We start from the raw sequence: 18,035 nt of genomic DNA, 5'->3' as shown, positions 1-18,035 counted from the left end.
GCTGTAGACATCCAAACAGCAAAATATTCATGGTAAGACCGGTGAAGGTCATCATTAGCATAGTATTAACAGCCCTCTATGTGTGTGTGTGTGTGTCTGTGTCTGTGTGTCTGTGTGTCTGTGTGTCTGTGTGTCTGTGTGTCTGTGTGTCTGTGTGCGTGCGGCATGGGTCACGCATGACAGGTCTACATGGTTCAGAGCTCTGTGCTTGTGTGTGTGTGTGTGTGTGTGTGTGTGTGTGTGTGTGTAGTTGGTGGTGGATGTGTGTTTTTATTCTAGCTGTGAGGGGTCACATATGTCCCAGTGTCCTGTGGGAATAACATGGGGCCGCATGCTGACAGCACAACAGGAAGGGACACACACACACACACTCAGCTGAAGTGCTGCTCTGGCACATTTGGTGAAGGAGAAGGATTATTAGGTCACATGCTTCACAAAGGACATGAGTTCAGGTTTTCCTTGACACAAAACACCTGGGTAGGTCAGTTAATTCTTGTCAGAAGAGAAGGAGGAAGAAACCAGACTTTAATTAAGAAACCCAAATATTGTATACCCAAATTCTGTTGGGCAAAAATTCAACAAGACTGTGCAGCTATTATACTTGTTATGGGATTAACCTTCACAGCTTGTTTTAAGTCTTCAAGTTATACCATGTAAAAGTACCATGAAAGATCTAATTGACATGCTTTATTTTAGTTTTTTTTACAAACAATGCAAATATCCAGTGTGCTGCATACACAGTGTATTACACACTTGTACAAACTCCCACTTCTTCAGTCCATTTTCTCTTTCATACTTTTGAGTTTGAATCTCTCAAGCCAATTTCTTTCATTGACAAAATCCTTGAACCAAAGCAAGATATTTTGTTTTGTTTGTGATGATTACCCTACAACTGTTTTTAGTCTGCACCATCGTTCTGTGTACTAGGTTCAGTGTTACATTTAAGCCAATGTCTATGTCTGCAGCTATTAAATACATACTCAGCTTAATTTATGTTATATGCAGAGATGTTTTCTACAAAGACATACAGCTCCTACACCAATTACAATACTGTAACTTATGTGCCTGTGCTCATCCTACATTGCAATAAAGTTAACCACAACGGGGAGGCTTTAATCAGTCTGAACTAAACCCAACCTCACAAATAACATTTTAATTAGTGGTCTGCCCACCAACAGTCACCATTAACCCCCACTGTTCCTAACAAATTCCAACTGTCATGTTGTTGAGCTAATGAGAAGAACCCACTGTTTACACCTTCATCTCTGTTTCACTGGCTGTACTGTAAGTCTCTCTGTCCCACTATAGCCCTATATCTGACTCCAACTCGCTGGATGCACTTTATTAGCCCCATGGTGCATAATACATGCTTATTTGTTACCAATTAACTCCAAGTCTGATGCGTGGCCCCACTGCATTCATAAGTAAAATCCAGTCAACTGCAGCAGAAGAACATTGAACCCCGAGGCAACATGTTAAAAAAATTATGCAGACTCAAAAGCCCTGCCAGGAGGACTTCCAGTATGTTATTTTTCATGCTTTGTAAATGCACAACCACTCATTTTCTACCAGCCAAACTAATGTCAAAACCAAAATGTAGTTTATCTCACGCAACAGATGTTCAACAGCACAACGTGCATGAAGCATCTATTCAGTGTGGGCTGGCTATACAGTATGTCGCAAAAACGAAATACACATGGTACATTTGTACAGTATATGATTTGCTGGGTAAGAATTACTGTACGAATGGAATTAAAATTGATTATATGGATTACCCAAAGAAAAGAAAATACATCACCTGTCAAAGAAAATTAAAAAAAGGCTGCAGTCTATCTCTCTGTATTAATATCTGCCCTAAGTGGCCAACGTGTTTCAGTAATCTATCATGTTAATCCCCTCAACAGGAGAAAAATAATATTGAACAAAGTGAAGTCATTGATTTTGGTGAATTGATTAATAAGGTAAACTGGAGAACTATTATTTTGTTTTTGGCATTGTGTCAGTAATTGATGTACAGCTTCAGATAAGATAATTATCTTAAATCCCAAAGGCTGTTCAGTCTCTGCCCTTTTCCAAAGCTGGTCAAATGAGGGTTGGACAAATTACAGCATCCTTATGATTTATGAGAACAATAACTCTGACTACACAGCAACGCAGCAAGCAAGGGAATGATTAGAGGCCCAGTCTTTCATGAGCAACCAAGTTAATATGTGTCACTGTCCAAATGCCACAGTTAATGAAGGAACAAGTTATTTTTGGAAGCTGTGCTATTGACCATAGCCAACTCACCCCTATGAGCAAATAGGAACTGCAAACACATATGCAATAGTATTCACACACACACAGACACACACACACACACACACACACACACACACACACACACACACACATTCATACCCACCACAACACAAGAAGACAATCTGATTTTTACCTTGCTGGAGTAAGGTCCAGGGATGAGCAGTTTCAATGCTTGTCTTTTCAGCTCTGCCAGCCTAGCGTTGCAGTTCTCACACCAAATCCCTCTTTCACTACCAGGGGAACTTCCACTGCCTGAGGCTGGTGATCCTGTCCCAAAACCCGGGGAGCCACCCAGAGAACCAGGCGATTCTGTCCCAATCCCCGGAGAGATGGTCCCTGGTGATCCGGAGAAAGACCCTGGTGAGGAGATTGCTGAGCCTGGGGACGGGGTGCCCGTGGAGCTCGGCATGGAGCCGGCACCCTCTGGGGCAGGGCGTGTGCCGGAGCGAGAGTTTTCCTCGTAGGCCTTTCGGTACCATGTGTCCGGGAAAAACGGGGCAGATTTGGTCGGGGAAGTGTCAGGCATCTGCAAAAAAATAAAGAAAATGGATTGATTAAAAAGGAGTAATCTTTTTGACATGTCATAACAAAAAGACACTGGTGTAAATAATATTATTAATTAACAATGGATGAACCCATAGGTTCTGCAATGAAAATGAAGCCTATATTGTGTGAATATGTGCAACATCCCACTCATTCCAGTGCACACAACAGGTTGCCCAGGGATGAGAATAAAATAATGAGGAGGTGGTAAAGGCACGTGTCTTGTATCATGCAAATTAGAAGTCAAGCTATTTGAATTTTGCCTGTAAAGCAAAATAATGATGTGTGTTCACAATATTCACCAAGCTATATTCAGTAGGCTTCCTGTTTTGTTGAATTTAACAAATCATTCATTGTTTGTGAGTGCTTACAAACTAAACAATATCTGAAATTCATGAGAGAGAATCAAAACAAATTATTTTGGCTGAATACATTTACTTCACTCACAGCTTCAATATCCATACTTAGCCTACATGCCAGCAATTGATAACTGGTGAACATCTTGCTTTAGGAAGAAATTCACAAGCTAAACATACAGTACACAGTCACAATATATGCCAATTAAAAACACACAAACAGAAAGCAATGTTAAACATTTACTGTGGTGGTGCTCCAACCCAAGTCAAAGCGTCTGCATGGTGGATGTTTCTATTACCATATAAATAGGAATAAGTCAGATTCCGTGTGGAGACCTGTGTTATTTTTCTCTATTCAGACGGCCACATGGAAACATGAAATGAGCCGCAAGGAGTTGAAAATTAAATCTTTTGTGGCTGGGTAAATCCAGCCAGAGAGAGCAGACCCATTGATGTGGTGGTGGCTGGAGAGGTTGGGTACTATTACTTTAATCCCTCACAAGGGCTATAATAAGGAAGCAATGAGTAGGCTGATAGGTGGGAAAGCTCACTCATCTCCAAATGAAGAGGTGGGTATAATGTGAGCCAACCCTATGTTATAAATTAACACTAATTAGGAGGTAGGCAGTGACACAGGTGTGAGTGCAATTCAGCTGCATGGTCCTCAGTTAGTGATAATTAAGCGATGTGGGAGATCTATCAGTGAAAATACATGCAACACCAAAAGCAGTGAGGTGCGAAATGTGTTCTTCACAACGCACTCAGTCAACAGCATGAGGAAAAATCTAATGAGCTTTCAACAGTTTCATATTCATGTCAGCCTGAAAAAGGTGAGCAAACTACAGGCTCCTATCAAAATGGGTGGGCAGTGTGAGGTGAAGTGCATGCATCACTGAATGGAAGATAAGTTTGTATGTATGTTTACCCATAGGTAACAGGGGTGTGTCCACCCCTTGACTACTGGAATGAACAACCTACCCCATATTTTCTGCTCCGGCTGCTCGCAGACCTCTCCTTGGTCCCTGACAGTGAAGTCATGTTGGAGGTGAGAGGAGGGAGGGAAGGAGGGAGGGAGGAGAGGAGAAAGAAGCTCTGGTGCAGCTTCACATTCAAAAAGAGACCACCGGATCGATTTCAATTAACCGCGAGCCCCTGCAGTGTGCTCCTCTCACGCCACTTCCAAATGCACGTGGAAACCGGTTACATCCCCATTCCGTCGCCAAGAAACATACATACAAATCCTGGATGGTTTTCTTTTTTCCACGGTTGTTGCCTCCGGAGAAAAAGCCCTCGAATCACTTCAAAAAACACAAATTGAGAATTCACACAGGTCGTGCGAGAAAGCAGACCGCTCCCTGTCAGCAGCAGAGTCTGCTCTGCGCTGAATGAGGCTCAACAGCGCTCCGGACTGGCAACGCACTCAGCCCTGCCTCTCTCCATCAGCTCTGCGTCTGAGGCTGGTTGGCCAGGTAAAACAAAATCTCCCCCCCCCCCCTGGGGCAAATTCCGTCTCATGGACTACCATTAAAGTCACGACTCATTAGATCGAGCAGGATCAGGCTGGTGCCGACCAAGGGAGTCCGTTCCTCGTTGTTACTCTCCGTACCCTCCTGTTGACTTCCACGAGGCTCCGCACTCTTCTGAAGCCAGAAGTGGACTGAGGAGACAGGACAGAGGCGCACATCTGGATGAGGGCGGGGCCACCCTGCCCCTCATCGTCCACAGGCCAATACACATCCAGAGGTTCTAGTTAAGTGGCAGGTAGACTGCTTCCCGTTTAAAGTGTGGATACTGGGATGTTGTTGGGAATTCGTGATTGTGCGTTTCACTAAGCAATATAAGAAAATATGAAAGGGACACTTCCAGTCTACCACTGATGACACTAAAGTCTTTGTACATTGTTGTCAGGGAATAAGTGGTTAGTAGAGGTTTTAGTGACCTTGTGGTGAGATAATGGTGTAGAATCAAAATAAACTGAAACATTTTAGGCAGTATTTCTTAATGGAATATAATTAAATTAAGGCAGGTCAACCCAAAATAAATTAATCATAATTTCCCCATCGTAGTTTTATAGCTGACAGTGTGAAAAAAACAAAGAAACAGCAAAAAGACCTTGAAGTAAACACAATTGACAGAAAACAAAATTGAAAAGTTAACTGAATCAATAAAATTAGAAAAACGACACAACTAAATATTGACTTCACTGTTGGTATCTGGTCAAAGTGGGGTGGGTGTGTTGGGGGGACTCAGGATTTCCAAGATCCAGACTATGGCTCTGGGTACTTCCTCTTTAGGCTACTAATAAGTTCAAAGTCTTTGGGGATGGATTAGATGGAGAAGAAGAAAAGCAGCACATGGATGTTGCATGAAGCTTGAGTGCAATGAGTTGAGTACATAGATGTAGACAAACCAGGCAATTGATCAGTGTCATGATCAATTGCCTGGTTCAATATGTGAACTCTGACTCTGTGAAAAACAATTTCTTGGCTCCTGCAGTAACGTATTTTGACCGATGTGCCCTCCAAAAGGGTGACGCAATCATCTCTGTCAGTCAAAATGGTCAACTGGTCTTTTCATTCAATTGCCATGTCAAGGAAAAGTTATGTAGGAAAAGGTGTGAGTGTATAGGATTAAGATCCAAGGCTTTGGAAGAGTGTAAAAATCAATATACGATCAGTAATATTTCTGCATTAACGTCCAATGACCTCTTGTCATGGTTGAGACACGTGCATTTAGTCACTGGTGTTTTAAGGATCACTGTATTGTAAAAGATAGCAGTTTATGAGCGGATACACAGTGCCCTCTACTGTTGTCATGAAGATATTGCTGTGAGACATACAGGCAGCCAGCAGCTGGGTGAATAAAGCATGTTGGACTGCTACATGGTGTGGTAATAACGCCATTTGTCACTGTTTCATCTTTACAGAAATGTGTGCTGTTACATTTTGCAGCACCAAAATGTACCTTCTGTGGATAAAAAAAAGGTTTAATATAAAGGACTGTATTACAAAAAAGAGACACCATTTACGATGGATATTAAATCATTTACTCCCATATGCTTTATTTGTTTCAAAAAACACATTTTGACATGTCACAGTAAGAAAATACGGGTGAATTTGGGATATTTTTTTTACAGTTTTACACTTAATTTATTAGAACAGAGATCTCTAAATATGTGTCAGTGTAATGTTGTGAGACGGTGTACTGTATGATGTGAAATATATGCATTGTATTGTATTAAATCTATTTCCGTTGGAAAGAGAGGCATCATTTAATTACTGGATGCATAAGTGAGAATATTTGTAACCAAAGTTTCGTTTTAAACGTTCAGGTATTTGAATATACGCACTCCGTTGCAGTAGGTGGCGGTACATGTTTTTAAGGCGTGTTTACATCCGCATGATCCGCGATTACCTTGAATTTCTAAACAGCAGAGAGAGAGTTCGTGTGACTTGCATTACATGTTTGATACTTTATCGTAATTTTGCACGTTTGTCTTCAGTCCGCATGAGACTGTGTGCTGGTAACGTTACGACGATGCCTGCAGTCTCCAATGGAACTGGTCGCTAACTATTCAAACAAACGCCTGAGTTTAACATCTTTAAGGTGAGTGGCTAACGTTTTGTCGTACAGTGTTAACTACTAACTCGTTTCGCTTGAGGTAAAACTTTTAACAGCTAACAGATTGTGTAACAGATAAAGTGTTCGGCGGCGTGTTGGTGCCCAAAGATAGCTGTCTGCGAAGGCTGAATTAACGTTAGCTTTATTTAACTGTCGCATTAAAACCGTCAACATGTAGCTAACGTTACTGCGTTAATGAGCGAAAGTAGCAGACAGCAGTCGCTGCTTTCATTGCTGGGGGTGGTTGTGGGTAACGTTTGTTTACTAATGTAGCATGCTAGCTACGTAAACCAGCTGCTAGCAACCTGTCAGCTGTATCCAGTCGCTGTCCACCCAACTCGGCTATCACCAAAACGTTTGAGCTGGTTTAAGGTTTACACATGTGTGATATTTGCAATATATTTGTGTATTGTGCAATGCTAATGCGTCTTGCAGTTATTACACCGTAGTGGGGGGGGGGGAGGAGCACTGTTGTGAATGTGGTGCCTTATCTTATCTTTGACAAATAACGTCGGGGACATGACTTTATAACTCTCCAACAACGTAACTGAGAAAATGAACTAGCTAGGTTTTGCATGCAGAGTGAAGATAGTATTTATCTCAATGCCAACATGGCCTTTCCAAAGCGGAAGTAAGTTACATTCTCGGTCGGGCTTCACATGTTGGTGGAACATTACTTTGTCTTTCTCGTTAAACTGTCAGGCCTGCTGCCAGCGCCTCAAAGTCCTCGAGGGGAAATGTCATACTTTGACACACTATCACTCTGATCCAATGAGCTCATGGGAAAGACTAAACCAACTCGTACAACAATGAAAGGTAATATTCACTCCTCAACCCTGTAAGCAATACAAAAAAAAAAGAAAAGTGTTTTAAAGTGAGAGGCCGCTGCTAAATCTGTGAATGATATTTAAGGTGGATCTCGTAAAATCAGAACAAGGGAATCTACAAAGACATCAAGAGAGAAGGTCCCCTCAGAGACAGTTTCATTTCAAGACACGAAGGATGCAAACGCTGTGCCAGGCAGTGATGTTGCCACTGTCGTCCCGTTCCCTGTGAGTTTCTTACCAAGTACTCCAATAAGAGGCAGGAGACAAATGGGACAGACGCAAGAAGCACACCTGACCTCCACACCAGTCCACAGCTCCTCCACAGACATCCTGTCCAACATTTCAAAGTCCCCCACCGGAGGGAAACACGTGGAGCTAGAGTACACTGAACTCATCACTCAGTTAAAGGTGTTGGATCATATTTTATTGATATTAATGCATTTTGAGCCAACAAGTTTTTCTTCCTAAACAGTTGATTTCAGGGATATTCTCAAACTCTTGTAATGTGTGTTCTCTTGTAGACATCAGAGGTAGATTCTCCATGCTCCCAATCAAAATCTCAAAGCAGACGTAGGGGGGCTCATGCTTCGCAGCCGAGACAAGTTCAGAAAAGGCTGAATAAGGAGCAAGCACCGACCTGCAGCACAACCAACGGTGCTGCTGCCAAGTGCCGACAGGGCAGGACGCGGAAGGTAGAGCAGGCGGGTTTACAAAAGGACACCACTACTCAGTCATCCAAGCGCTCCAGACCAAGATTCGAACTGGAGAAGCTTGACGAAGCAACACAAGGTAGTTTCTTTTTCATGTATGTTTGATGCAGAGTCTCCACAATACTTAGAAGAAATTTGAGACGTGTATTTTAGGAGGCCATCGCCCTCACGATCCAAAGCATAATGAAATGATCTGTTTTCTGCGTGCAGCTATTTTTGCTAAATCAGGCGAGCAAAATGATCTGCTTTAATCTTGTGGTATTGCCCCCCACCCCCGAAAAAGACGACTCCTTGCTGTCTTCAGATCTATCAGTAGAGCTGAGTCACCATGAGGAACAGCTGCCATCGTTGTCCTTCCAGGAAGATGAGGGAAGTGAGGAGGACGAGCTACCGAGTTTCTTGATGCAGGTGGACAAAAGTGAGAGAGATAACAGTGACTGAATTCAAATAAAGGAAGGACGAGAGATGGTTTGGATTGTGTGTACATGCTGTATACTTTAAGTGGATTGTTTTTTTTTCTTTCAGAGCCCCCGTCCATCACAGAGGGAGTGTTTGTGTGGCACAAATTTAGATATTATCCATTTTGGCCGGCATTGGTGAGTGCAGAAACCTGTGTATTTATCAGAAGTTTTTAGATGGAACAATACACAATTTGTTGCTTTAATTTTTTGCCTATAATACAGAAAATTAGCAATTCCTCACATTTGAGAAGCTTGAACTAGTGATTATTTGCTCATTGAATGACTTCAAATGGTTTATCAATTTTCTGTCGTACAACTTAAACTGATACGTTTACTTTTTTAGCACTAATAAACACTGTACTAAAACTCTATCATCAACGTAAGGGTGATGTCATTCTCTTGGGAAATTAAATGAAAGACCATTATGGGTATGAAATATTGATGACCTGAAAACCTGTTGTCAAGACTTTATAAAATGGCAAACGCTGAACGCCTTAATGGTTTAAAATGCTTAAAATGCTTTGTCTGCAGGTGAAAAGTGTGAACCGTAAGCAGAAAAAAGCCAGCATCTTGTTCATTGAGGACCCAAAGATTCACAAAAAGAGAGGGTAGGAAATAAGTGCATTTCCTCTCACCGCTTTGTTGGTGAATGCATCTGAATTTTTTTCAATGTATAGGATTGCACTGTAGGTTGTGAGGGTCCCTTGGCCATCGATTCGCTGCAGAACTTAATACTTTACTGTATGTTTGTTGTTCTCGAAGGTTTACTGTGTCCCTGAAAACTCTGAAGCCTTTTGATTGTGAAGAAGCCAATGAGCTACGGGTAAGAATCGCTCATAAAGTATACACTACATTTTATCCTGACACAGTGGCAAACAGTATGTCTCTCATATTGAATTTGTAATAGTTTAAAGCCAAAGAGAAGTATGATGCTGCAATTGAGTGGTCCTTGGAGCTCATAACAGACTACAGAATACGTATAGGTAAGTCTTGTCCATTTAATGCTTATGCAGACAGAAACAGATAAAGGAGAGTGATATTTATGTGCATTATTTATATATATTCACAGTATATAGAAACACCATTTATCTGACACTGAATTATTCACAATACTAATTATGTTTTGTCTTTGTAGCCTGTGGCTCATTTTGTGGCTCCTTCATCGAGTACTTCGCTCATGACATGAGTAAGTTTTGTTGTATAACATTCTTTCTGTTTTTCTCAAACGCTTTGGCTCATTTATTTTTGAAGCTGTCTTAACATTTTCCAAACTATAAGTGCAATTGTTATAGCAGTTTCACGGGACATCACAACTCTATTGCATGTCTGCATAAGGAAGTAACTCACCCAAAACATTGAATTCATGCTCCTAATTCTTTCAGTAAATTGGTCAATGCCACACAAATGAAAAGTTATTTTCATGTGAGCAGTCCTGGTCAAAATGTTTTTAGAAGTGTTTTTCACCATGGCAGTCAACCCTTGGAAAGGTTGACTGAAAATTCACCTTTTTAATCTCTCGTGTCATAAACAGATAATTTCCACGAAATGACATCCATGCCAAAATAAGCTGCAATAATGGAGAAAAAACCCGCGGCAGTTCCATTAAAAAAAAATGTATTGTACCTCCTCACAGTACGTAACACCATGTGGTATTAGATTCAAGGATAATATGGCCGGCATTTTAATATTTCCATAAACTCTTCCTGCGCTCTGTCCTGTGATTTGCCCGGAGCCAGATCTCTGTAAAGTTGTGGGCACCGCACAACAAACGGCGACCTCCCGTTTCTGGGTTGCCCCGAGGTCTTATTTCATCCGTCTTATTTCCCTGCGACTGGACATTAGCCAAGAGTAGGCTGGATAGTGGAATAGCCTTAAGTCCTAGCTGGGTTGGCTTTGCTTCCATCTTGACTCTTCTCCACCTTTTTGGTGGTGTTTGATCCGGCTGGGTGGTCGGAAGATGCCGTGGGCGGTGATCGTCTCAACGTCTGCTGCACTTCATCCGATCCCCGCACTTCCTCCTCCGACGTTGATGAGTGTATCTCTGTCATAAGCATTATATGCTCCAGTAATTAACATGAAAAGACTTTGATAATTGAACAGATCAAGTTGTGAGGAGTAAGACCGCTTCACTGAGAAACAACTCATCCATTTTGACCAGCAAGCCATGTGCAAGTGGTTATTGTGCAGATTGTAGACAACTTACTCTTTTTCACTCCTGTGCCAAAACGTGCAATTTTCTTCAATGAATGAGAAATTCAAAAAAATTCAATTAAGTATTTATTATTATTTATTATTTTAACATTGTTAAAAAAATGAATAATTCATTTAAGAATTGAGTCAAAGTGAATGAGAAAAGCTGAAACATGGCACAGCACAATACAAACTTAAGTACATCTGCATCCATACTTGGTCCTCACATGCTCTTTACTGCCTGTCCTGAACTCCAGGCTATCCAGTCAGGAGAAAGTACCCGCAGGCAGCCTCCGAGAGACTAACCATCGGCAGTGATGCAACGATGGAGGCGCTGTGTGATGATCATAAGGAGGACAGCTTTAGTGAACAGCATGAGGTGGTCAGCAGGAGTTCAAAGAGGCTGCTGCCAGACCGGAGTCATGCCGCCCACAACCGTGCTAATGAGAAGCTCGTACATTTCATCGTAAAGCAGCGCATGGTGGAAGGACACCTTCTGGTATGAATAATGGAAGCTGTTGTGTTGCTCGTGTAGTTCTAGGATTAGCAAACACGTTCACAATACCAGATTAAGATTATTTACTTTTATGTATATGTATTCACGTATATGAAGAAAATATGTGCAGGTGCATTCTTCTGTCAGAGCCATGGAATCTCTAATTATAACCATCCGCTGTGTGATTTTTAATGTTGTGAAAAGAGACTAAATGTGGTTAATAGGCATCTAAGAACATTGTAGATGAGCATCCGTCCCTGGATGAATAAACGCACCCTTCCTGTGTCACTCGCCTTACAGGCTGTGATCCGTGGGCAGCAGCAGTCCAGGTGGCTTCGCTCCTTTCTGAGTGCCAATCGTAGACGAGTGGTGAACGTATACCTGGAAGATGACCAGCAGTTGGACCAGGTCTACTTGTACCTGAATGAGCTCTACGCAACTGCCAAGGTCACCGCCCCTCCACTGGCGGAGATGAAATCCATGCAGCGTGTCCCTTTTGTCCTGGATGTGCTTCTTCCTGAGGTGAGATAAAGCTTTGAGTTTTTTTGTTTTTTTTTGCAGTTCACAGTTTATGTTGTGGTGTTGGGTGTGTAACATTATTGTCCTCCTACACAGGCTATTATCTATGCCATAGCTGGGGTGGACAGTGTCACAGTAAAAAAGGCAGAAGAAAAGTACCTGAAAGGACGATGCATAAGTAACAGGTAAGAGTTTGATGAGATAACCTGTCATGGATGAAAAGGAACATTTTTTTACACTGAATATGACTGTTGTTTTTCATTTCAGAGAAAGGCAGGAGTTTGACTTGATGATTGAGCAGGAGATGAGGAAAAAATCAAGGCTTCAGAATACTTCACTTGCGCTATTCTCTGAGCCCATCAGTTAGCAGACTGAGTATTATAAAACAGGAAACCTGTTATTTTCAGATTTTTTTTTTTTTTTTTAAGGCACTTAAGCAGTTTTTGTGTGCCTTATAATCAATGATGAATCATATTGCATTAATCCAACTCTCCTTTTAAGTTGCAACAGTGTAAATTGCTTAAAAGCTGTTCCAAGGGGGGACTCTGGTGTTAAAACGCCTACAGTAATAATGATAACACGTGTTAGACAATCTGAGCCCCTAACTTTTAACAACTATGTAACTGTTTACTGACAATATATACACTGCCAGATCCGTCACAGAGCGTTTCTTGTACATTAAAGGATTGCTGTCTGTATATGCTTGTGTGCTTATTTATTTATTTTTAAATAAACCATTTTGTCCCAGAGTAAAGGCTTTCACACACTAAAGGATCGACAACTGCCAAATAAACAACACCTTTCGACACAATTGTCGTCGTCATCACAATACAGTACATACTAAGCCGAGTATGTACTGCACTCACTAGAGCAGGGGTGGCCAACCCGCGGCTCGCGAGCCGCATGCGGCTCTTTGCCCGGTTTCATGCGGCTCTTACGTTCATATCGAAGTTTGTATTTGTGTTTTTTTAATGTTCGTGTTCGCTTCGCTTGAGTTAAATACGGTATTTTCGTCAAACGCGCATGTGCGGCCACAGATTACGTTCCTCGTCGACCCATTTAACGCCGAGACGGACTGTTTGAAAGCCCCGCTTTAAGTAAAAATGTAAAAGTCGGACAATTTACAAATATCCGTTGTATCGCGCAAGGCGGAGCTCCTCCCCGATCCGCACGCGCCGCGCACACCTCCACCAGCGTATGTGACAGCAGCAGCAGCAGCCACCCTCCCCGCCGACGAAGGAGGAGCAGCAGCAGCACCCCCCCCCCCCCCCGCCGCCGCCGCCGCCGACAACCGGCCCTTTGGGGGCAACCATGATGCTGATGTGGCCCCAGAGCGACAATGAGTTTGACACCCCTGGTGTACACAATGTTCATTGTTGAAAATGACTGGCCTGTGGTCTTAGGAGTCAATTTCTGTCATTATCATATTGGTGTGTGACATTTACAATAAATCTGGCTGAGCAAAGGTATGTGTGTGTGTGAGGAAGGGATAGGGTGATGTTCATGTGTGCCCATGTGTATGATGTGGCTCTTTGCGGTAACACAGTAAAAAATGTGGCTCTTGGTCTCTGACTGGTTGGCCACCCCTGCACTAGAGGGCTTCAGGCCCAAAATGAACTCTTCTACTGAAAATGTCAAATGTTTTAAAAAGGAATTATTCAAAACATCTTGAACAGCCATCATATAATGTAAAGCATTTGGTACACAGCCAATGCTGATAAGCACTGTAACAGCACATCTGGGTATTGTTTCTTGTTCAATCTTTTAACTCGGGGTTAAAAAAACAAAACAACAAAAAAATCCTGTTGAAACTGCTTTGGTCAAATGTCAAAACATAATTGGTACCTTTTATATCCTACGTCACTATCAAGGATGAGATGAAGTGTCTGCCACAGTCTTTTCATCCTTCTGCGTGTTGCAGTACAAGAGTATCTGCTGCCACACTATCAGACTACTGGGCATCGTCTCCTCTCTGTCTGCGAGACTGTTTATCCCAACCATCACAAATTATAAGGTACTGTAAATTATGTAATCTACCTCTGCAATACATGCTCCACAGGCTGGCCTAGAATTTTCTTTTTATACTTTATTCATTAACCATTGTGGTCATATTTCAACACAAACCCAGGGAGATGTTGCTGATGTTGCACAACATGTTATTTATTATGTTTCTGCCACTTGAGCAAAGATTATGATGACATCACTCTGCTATTCTTTGCACCACCAGTTTGTTTTTTTACTGATGTATTTGGGTACTGTCATCACAGTCTACATCATTGTCTTAATGTAAATATAATGTGTATTAGCTTTAGATGCTGCTTAGGTTTATTCTAGTCTTTACTTTTGACCTTTTAAACATGCTTTTAACATTTTTCTTTGAAAATCTCTTGCATAAAACCTTCACATTTGATTTCAACAATACCCATTTGACTCTTTATATGACTTCAAAGGGCTTCTTGGGAAATAGGTTACATGATCTTTGACAAGTTTTAATATACATGAACAGATCACCGTAGTTTACCTTAATCGCACCTCTTTTGCTATTCTGTTTCATTTGTATGGTTAGACGCAGTGGAGGTTTACAAACAGAGATGGGCAAAAATACATCAAAATGTATTTTGATACAAAATACAAAATACCCCCAAATAAATGTATTACAACAAAATTCAAAATCCTGGTGCCAGAAAACGTAACAAAATACATGTATTTTGAATTTAAAATATAGGAAATACTTTTTTCTGGATTTTCTGTTTTCTCACAATTTGGTATAGCAGAGCATTCAGGTTTGGGCTATAATGTACACAAAGCTCTGGTGAACCCCACAAAAAGGAAGAACAGTCACGGAATGTCAGTGTAACTAAGCAAAGCTATTACAAGACAACAACTTGATTGATTATGTATATATATATTTTTATTAATGGGACTTAACAGCCCATAAACTTTGGCGTTGCATCAACAAGAAAATATTCATCACATATGACATACAAGCTCCCAATCTCCCTCTTCCTATACAGATATATACTGTAATACAAAATACAATGTCGGCAATGCCTACCCTGTGAACATTGGTTCTTTAAAGAAAGCTGATCTTATACTCGAGGGACTTAAGTCATCCATGCACAAAGATTTCACAATTAGCATCATTTATGTTACACATTCACTGACTGTAAATGGACAGACATACAGGACTGCATCTGCTGCCACTAAAAACACAGTATCATGGGAAGCACTTATTTGGTCAGATAAATCATGTTCTACCCCAGGAGGAGAAGTTACTCTTTCTTATTAGAGTGCTTGAAGTTCAGTGCTTTGATGAGCATTTCTATGATTCTAGATTTTTAAATAAAAACAGAGTCTGTTGCTATCGGGTGCATGACAACGGACGCGCATACGTCAGTAAATGTCATGGAAACGTCAAGAGTGCTTGAAGTTCAGTGCTTTGATGAGCATTTCTATGATTCTAGAAGTTACTCTTTCTTATTAGAGTGCTTGAAGTTCAGTGCTTTGATGAGCATTTCTATGTTGAAGTAAATGTCATGGAAACGTCAACACCACGGCGGTATAGCGAGCGGAGCGGAGCCTTGAGCCTTGACTCGACGGCGGAGCGGAGCCTTGACTCGACGGCGGAGCGGAGCCTTGACTCGACGGCGGAGCGGAGCCCTGAGCCTTGACGGCGAAGCCTTGTGCCTTGACGCTGGAGCCTTGCCTTGGCGTGTAGACGGCGAAGCCTGATCCTTGACGGCAGAGCCTTGAGCCAGACGCCGGAGCCTTGCCTTCATGGCTCCGCCGAGCCTGTCGCTCGGCGGAGCAGCTCCACCACTCCGACAGGTTCCGCCGAGTCAGGCTCGGCGGAGCGGCACCGCCGATCCGACAGTATCAGCCGAACGTCCGACAGGCTCCGCCGAGCGACAGGCTCGGCGGAGCGGCTCTGCCGATCCGACAGGTTCCGCCGAGCGTTAGCCTCGGCGGAGCAGCACCGCCGATCCGACAGTTTCCTGAAACTGTCGGCTCGGTGGAGCTTGTCGGCATTGGCGGAGCCTGTCGGCATCGGAGGAGACTGTCGGCATCGGCGGAGTTTGTCGGATTCGGCGGAGTTTGTTGGCATTGGCGAAGGTTGTCTGCTCGGTGGAGCCTGTGGTGGCGGAGTCTGTCTGCACTTGAAGGCGGGCCGAAGCGGGGCAGGGCGGGGCGGAGCGGGACGGGGCGGGACGGAGCTTGTCGGCAGTTGACGGCAGGAGCGGAGCGGAGCCTGGCAGTTGACGGCGGAGCGGGGCGGAGCGGGGCGGAGCGGGACGGAGCCTGTCGGCAGTTGACGGCGGAGCGGAGCGGGGCGGAGCGGGCCTGTCGGCAGTTGACGGCGGAGCGGGGCGGGGCGGGGCGGGGCGGGGCGGGACGGGACGGAGCCTGTCGGCAGTTGACGGCGGAGCGGGACGGAGCGGGACGGAGCCTGTCGGCAGTTGACGGCGGAGCGGGGCGGAGCGGGGCGGAGCGGGGCGGAGCGGGGCGGAGCGGGGCGGAGCGGGGCGGAGCGGGGCGGAGCGGGGCGGAGCCTGTCGGCAGTTGACGGCGGGGCGGAGCCGAGCCGAGCCTGGCAGTTGACGGCGGAGCGGAGCCTTGACTTGACGGCGAATGGTTTACACATTTGCTGTGCTTAAATTAACACGAGTGCCTCAGTAAATGTCATGGAAACGACACCACCACGACGCTATAAAAGGTCAGCGGACCTCAGATTGTCACTTTGCATCTGAACTTGGAGACTCGGCGGAGCGGAGCTTGTCGGCTCGGCATTTCACAGCATAATTTACAATAATGTAAACATTTCAACATTAAAATAGATGAGCATACTTTACTATACACGTGTAAACTATTTTAAAACACATGTAAAGTGTAGAATGCTCATCTATAATGCTGAATGTACAATGCTGAATACTTGTTCATTTTCTAACATATTGTTACATGTTATGTTGAACTGTATTACATTGTGAATACAGTTACTTTTAACTTTAAGTTGTTATTGTTGGTTTTATTATGGTCCATCCACCTGTATTTTCAGTCATTCTTTTTACATCAGTTAGAATTAGAACAAAGGTTTAAAAATAACTTAATTACAACCTGCTAACATAACTAACTACACTATTACATTTCAGAGCTAGTCACATAACTGTTTTAAAACAACCGACTCCAGATTTGATACATTATAAAGGAAAATGTTGTTTACTGGTGGTGCATTGTAAATGTTATTTAATCTTGATCATTTTAAATGAACCAAACTAAATCCTGAAGAAAACACAAACTGACCCCTTCACCCATATATTACATACATATACATACGTACATATACATATACGTACATATACATACGTACATATACTTCATTTATTAGAAGATTATAATAAATTAATTGATAATTGATATTGATAATAACATACTTGACTAAGGTTTCGATTGCAGGTATTTTAATCATAGTGGATTATTGTTTCATCAGTATGTTATTAGTACGTTTACTGCAGTGAGGATCTGAATACTTTTTCATCCACTAATTACTTGTCAGTGATTTAAGTTGGGTAAACAGTTAATATACAAATAGTGGTCCCTAATCTCGACTCCAGATCCTTGAGCGGGTCCAAATTGTTGCTCATATTATATCTCTTAACTTCTGTAAACACAACAGTATGATTAAATATGATCATCATGTTTTAATCAATTAAGATCAAAAAGTGTCTTTGAGCTGTTTGTCACAAGAGGTTTGACTATCAAACACACATTGTCTGTAATAGAATGATGGAGTGAATTTAAACCAATCTGAGCAACTTGACTTTAACACATTTTGTATTTAATAACGCTATTAAATTGAATTGAAAACCACCTCTATCAGACCTAGCATCTGCGTCAGAGTGATATCCGGTTTATCCAAAGACGAGGTTTGTAACCAATTATATGTATACAAGTGAGACTGGGTCCGCCCACTTACTGTCAAAAAGAAAAACTACTCGCGAGCCAGCAGGAAAAAG

At 42.6% G+C, this 18,035-nt stretch overlaps 2 protein-coding genes across 3 annotated transcripts in view; one reads left to right on the top strand and one right to left on the bottom strand.

The window, feature by feature from the left end:
- The window catches only part of kif26ba (kinesin family member 26Ba), a gene marked incomplete at both ends in the record, with an annotated part of 78,961 nt that extends 74,723 nt beyond the window's left edge, over positions 1-4,238 (bottom strand). The window contains 2 exons of the mRNA XM_079166505.1: positions 2,435-2,827; positions 4,179-4,238. Coding sequence (XP_079022631.1) covers positions 2,435-2,827; positions 4,179-4,238 — 453 coding nt within the window. The remainder of the gene's footprint in view (positions 1-2,434; positions 2,828-4,178) is intronic.
- A 2,393-nt stretch (positions 4,239-6,631) lies between these two features.
- Positions 6,632-12,716, top strand: LOC306700574 (PWWP domain-containing DNA repair factor 3B). Of its 2 annotated transcripts, none has more exons than XM_079165628.1 (14): positions 6,632-6,806; positions 7,524-7,637; positions 7,734-8,056; positions 8,170-8,437; positions 8,663-8,776; positions 8,884-8,954; positions 9,351-9,427; positions 9,582-9,642; positions 9,727-9,802; positions 9,955-10,005; positions 11,267-11,508; positions 11,806-12,027; positions 12,121-12,209; positions 12,292-12,716. In XM_079165628.1, exons 2-14 carry the CDS (start codon positions 7,601-7,603, stop codon positions 12,389-12,391), a joined length of 1,731 nt encoding a protein of 576 aa, XP_079021754.1. In that variant the 5' UTR covers positions 6,632-6,806; positions 7,524-7,600; the 3' UTR covers positions 12,392-12,716. The 2 variants fall into 2 exon arrangements, with proteins under 2 accessions (XP_079021754.1, XP_079021753.1); XM_079165627.1 differs by having other exon boundaries at positions 8,642-8,776.
- The last annotated feature ends 5,319 nt before the right edge of the window (positions 12,717-18,035 follow it).

This window comes from Pholis gunnellus (assembly GCF_910591455.1).
Source record: "Pholis gunnellus genome assembly, chromosome: 1".
Taxonomy (NCBI): Eukaryota; Metazoa; Chordata; class Actinopteri; order Perciformes; family Pholidae; genus Pholis; species Pholis gunnellus.
Note: the sequence above shows the minus strand (reverse complement) of the source record. Positions and strands in the feature narration are given on the sequence as shown.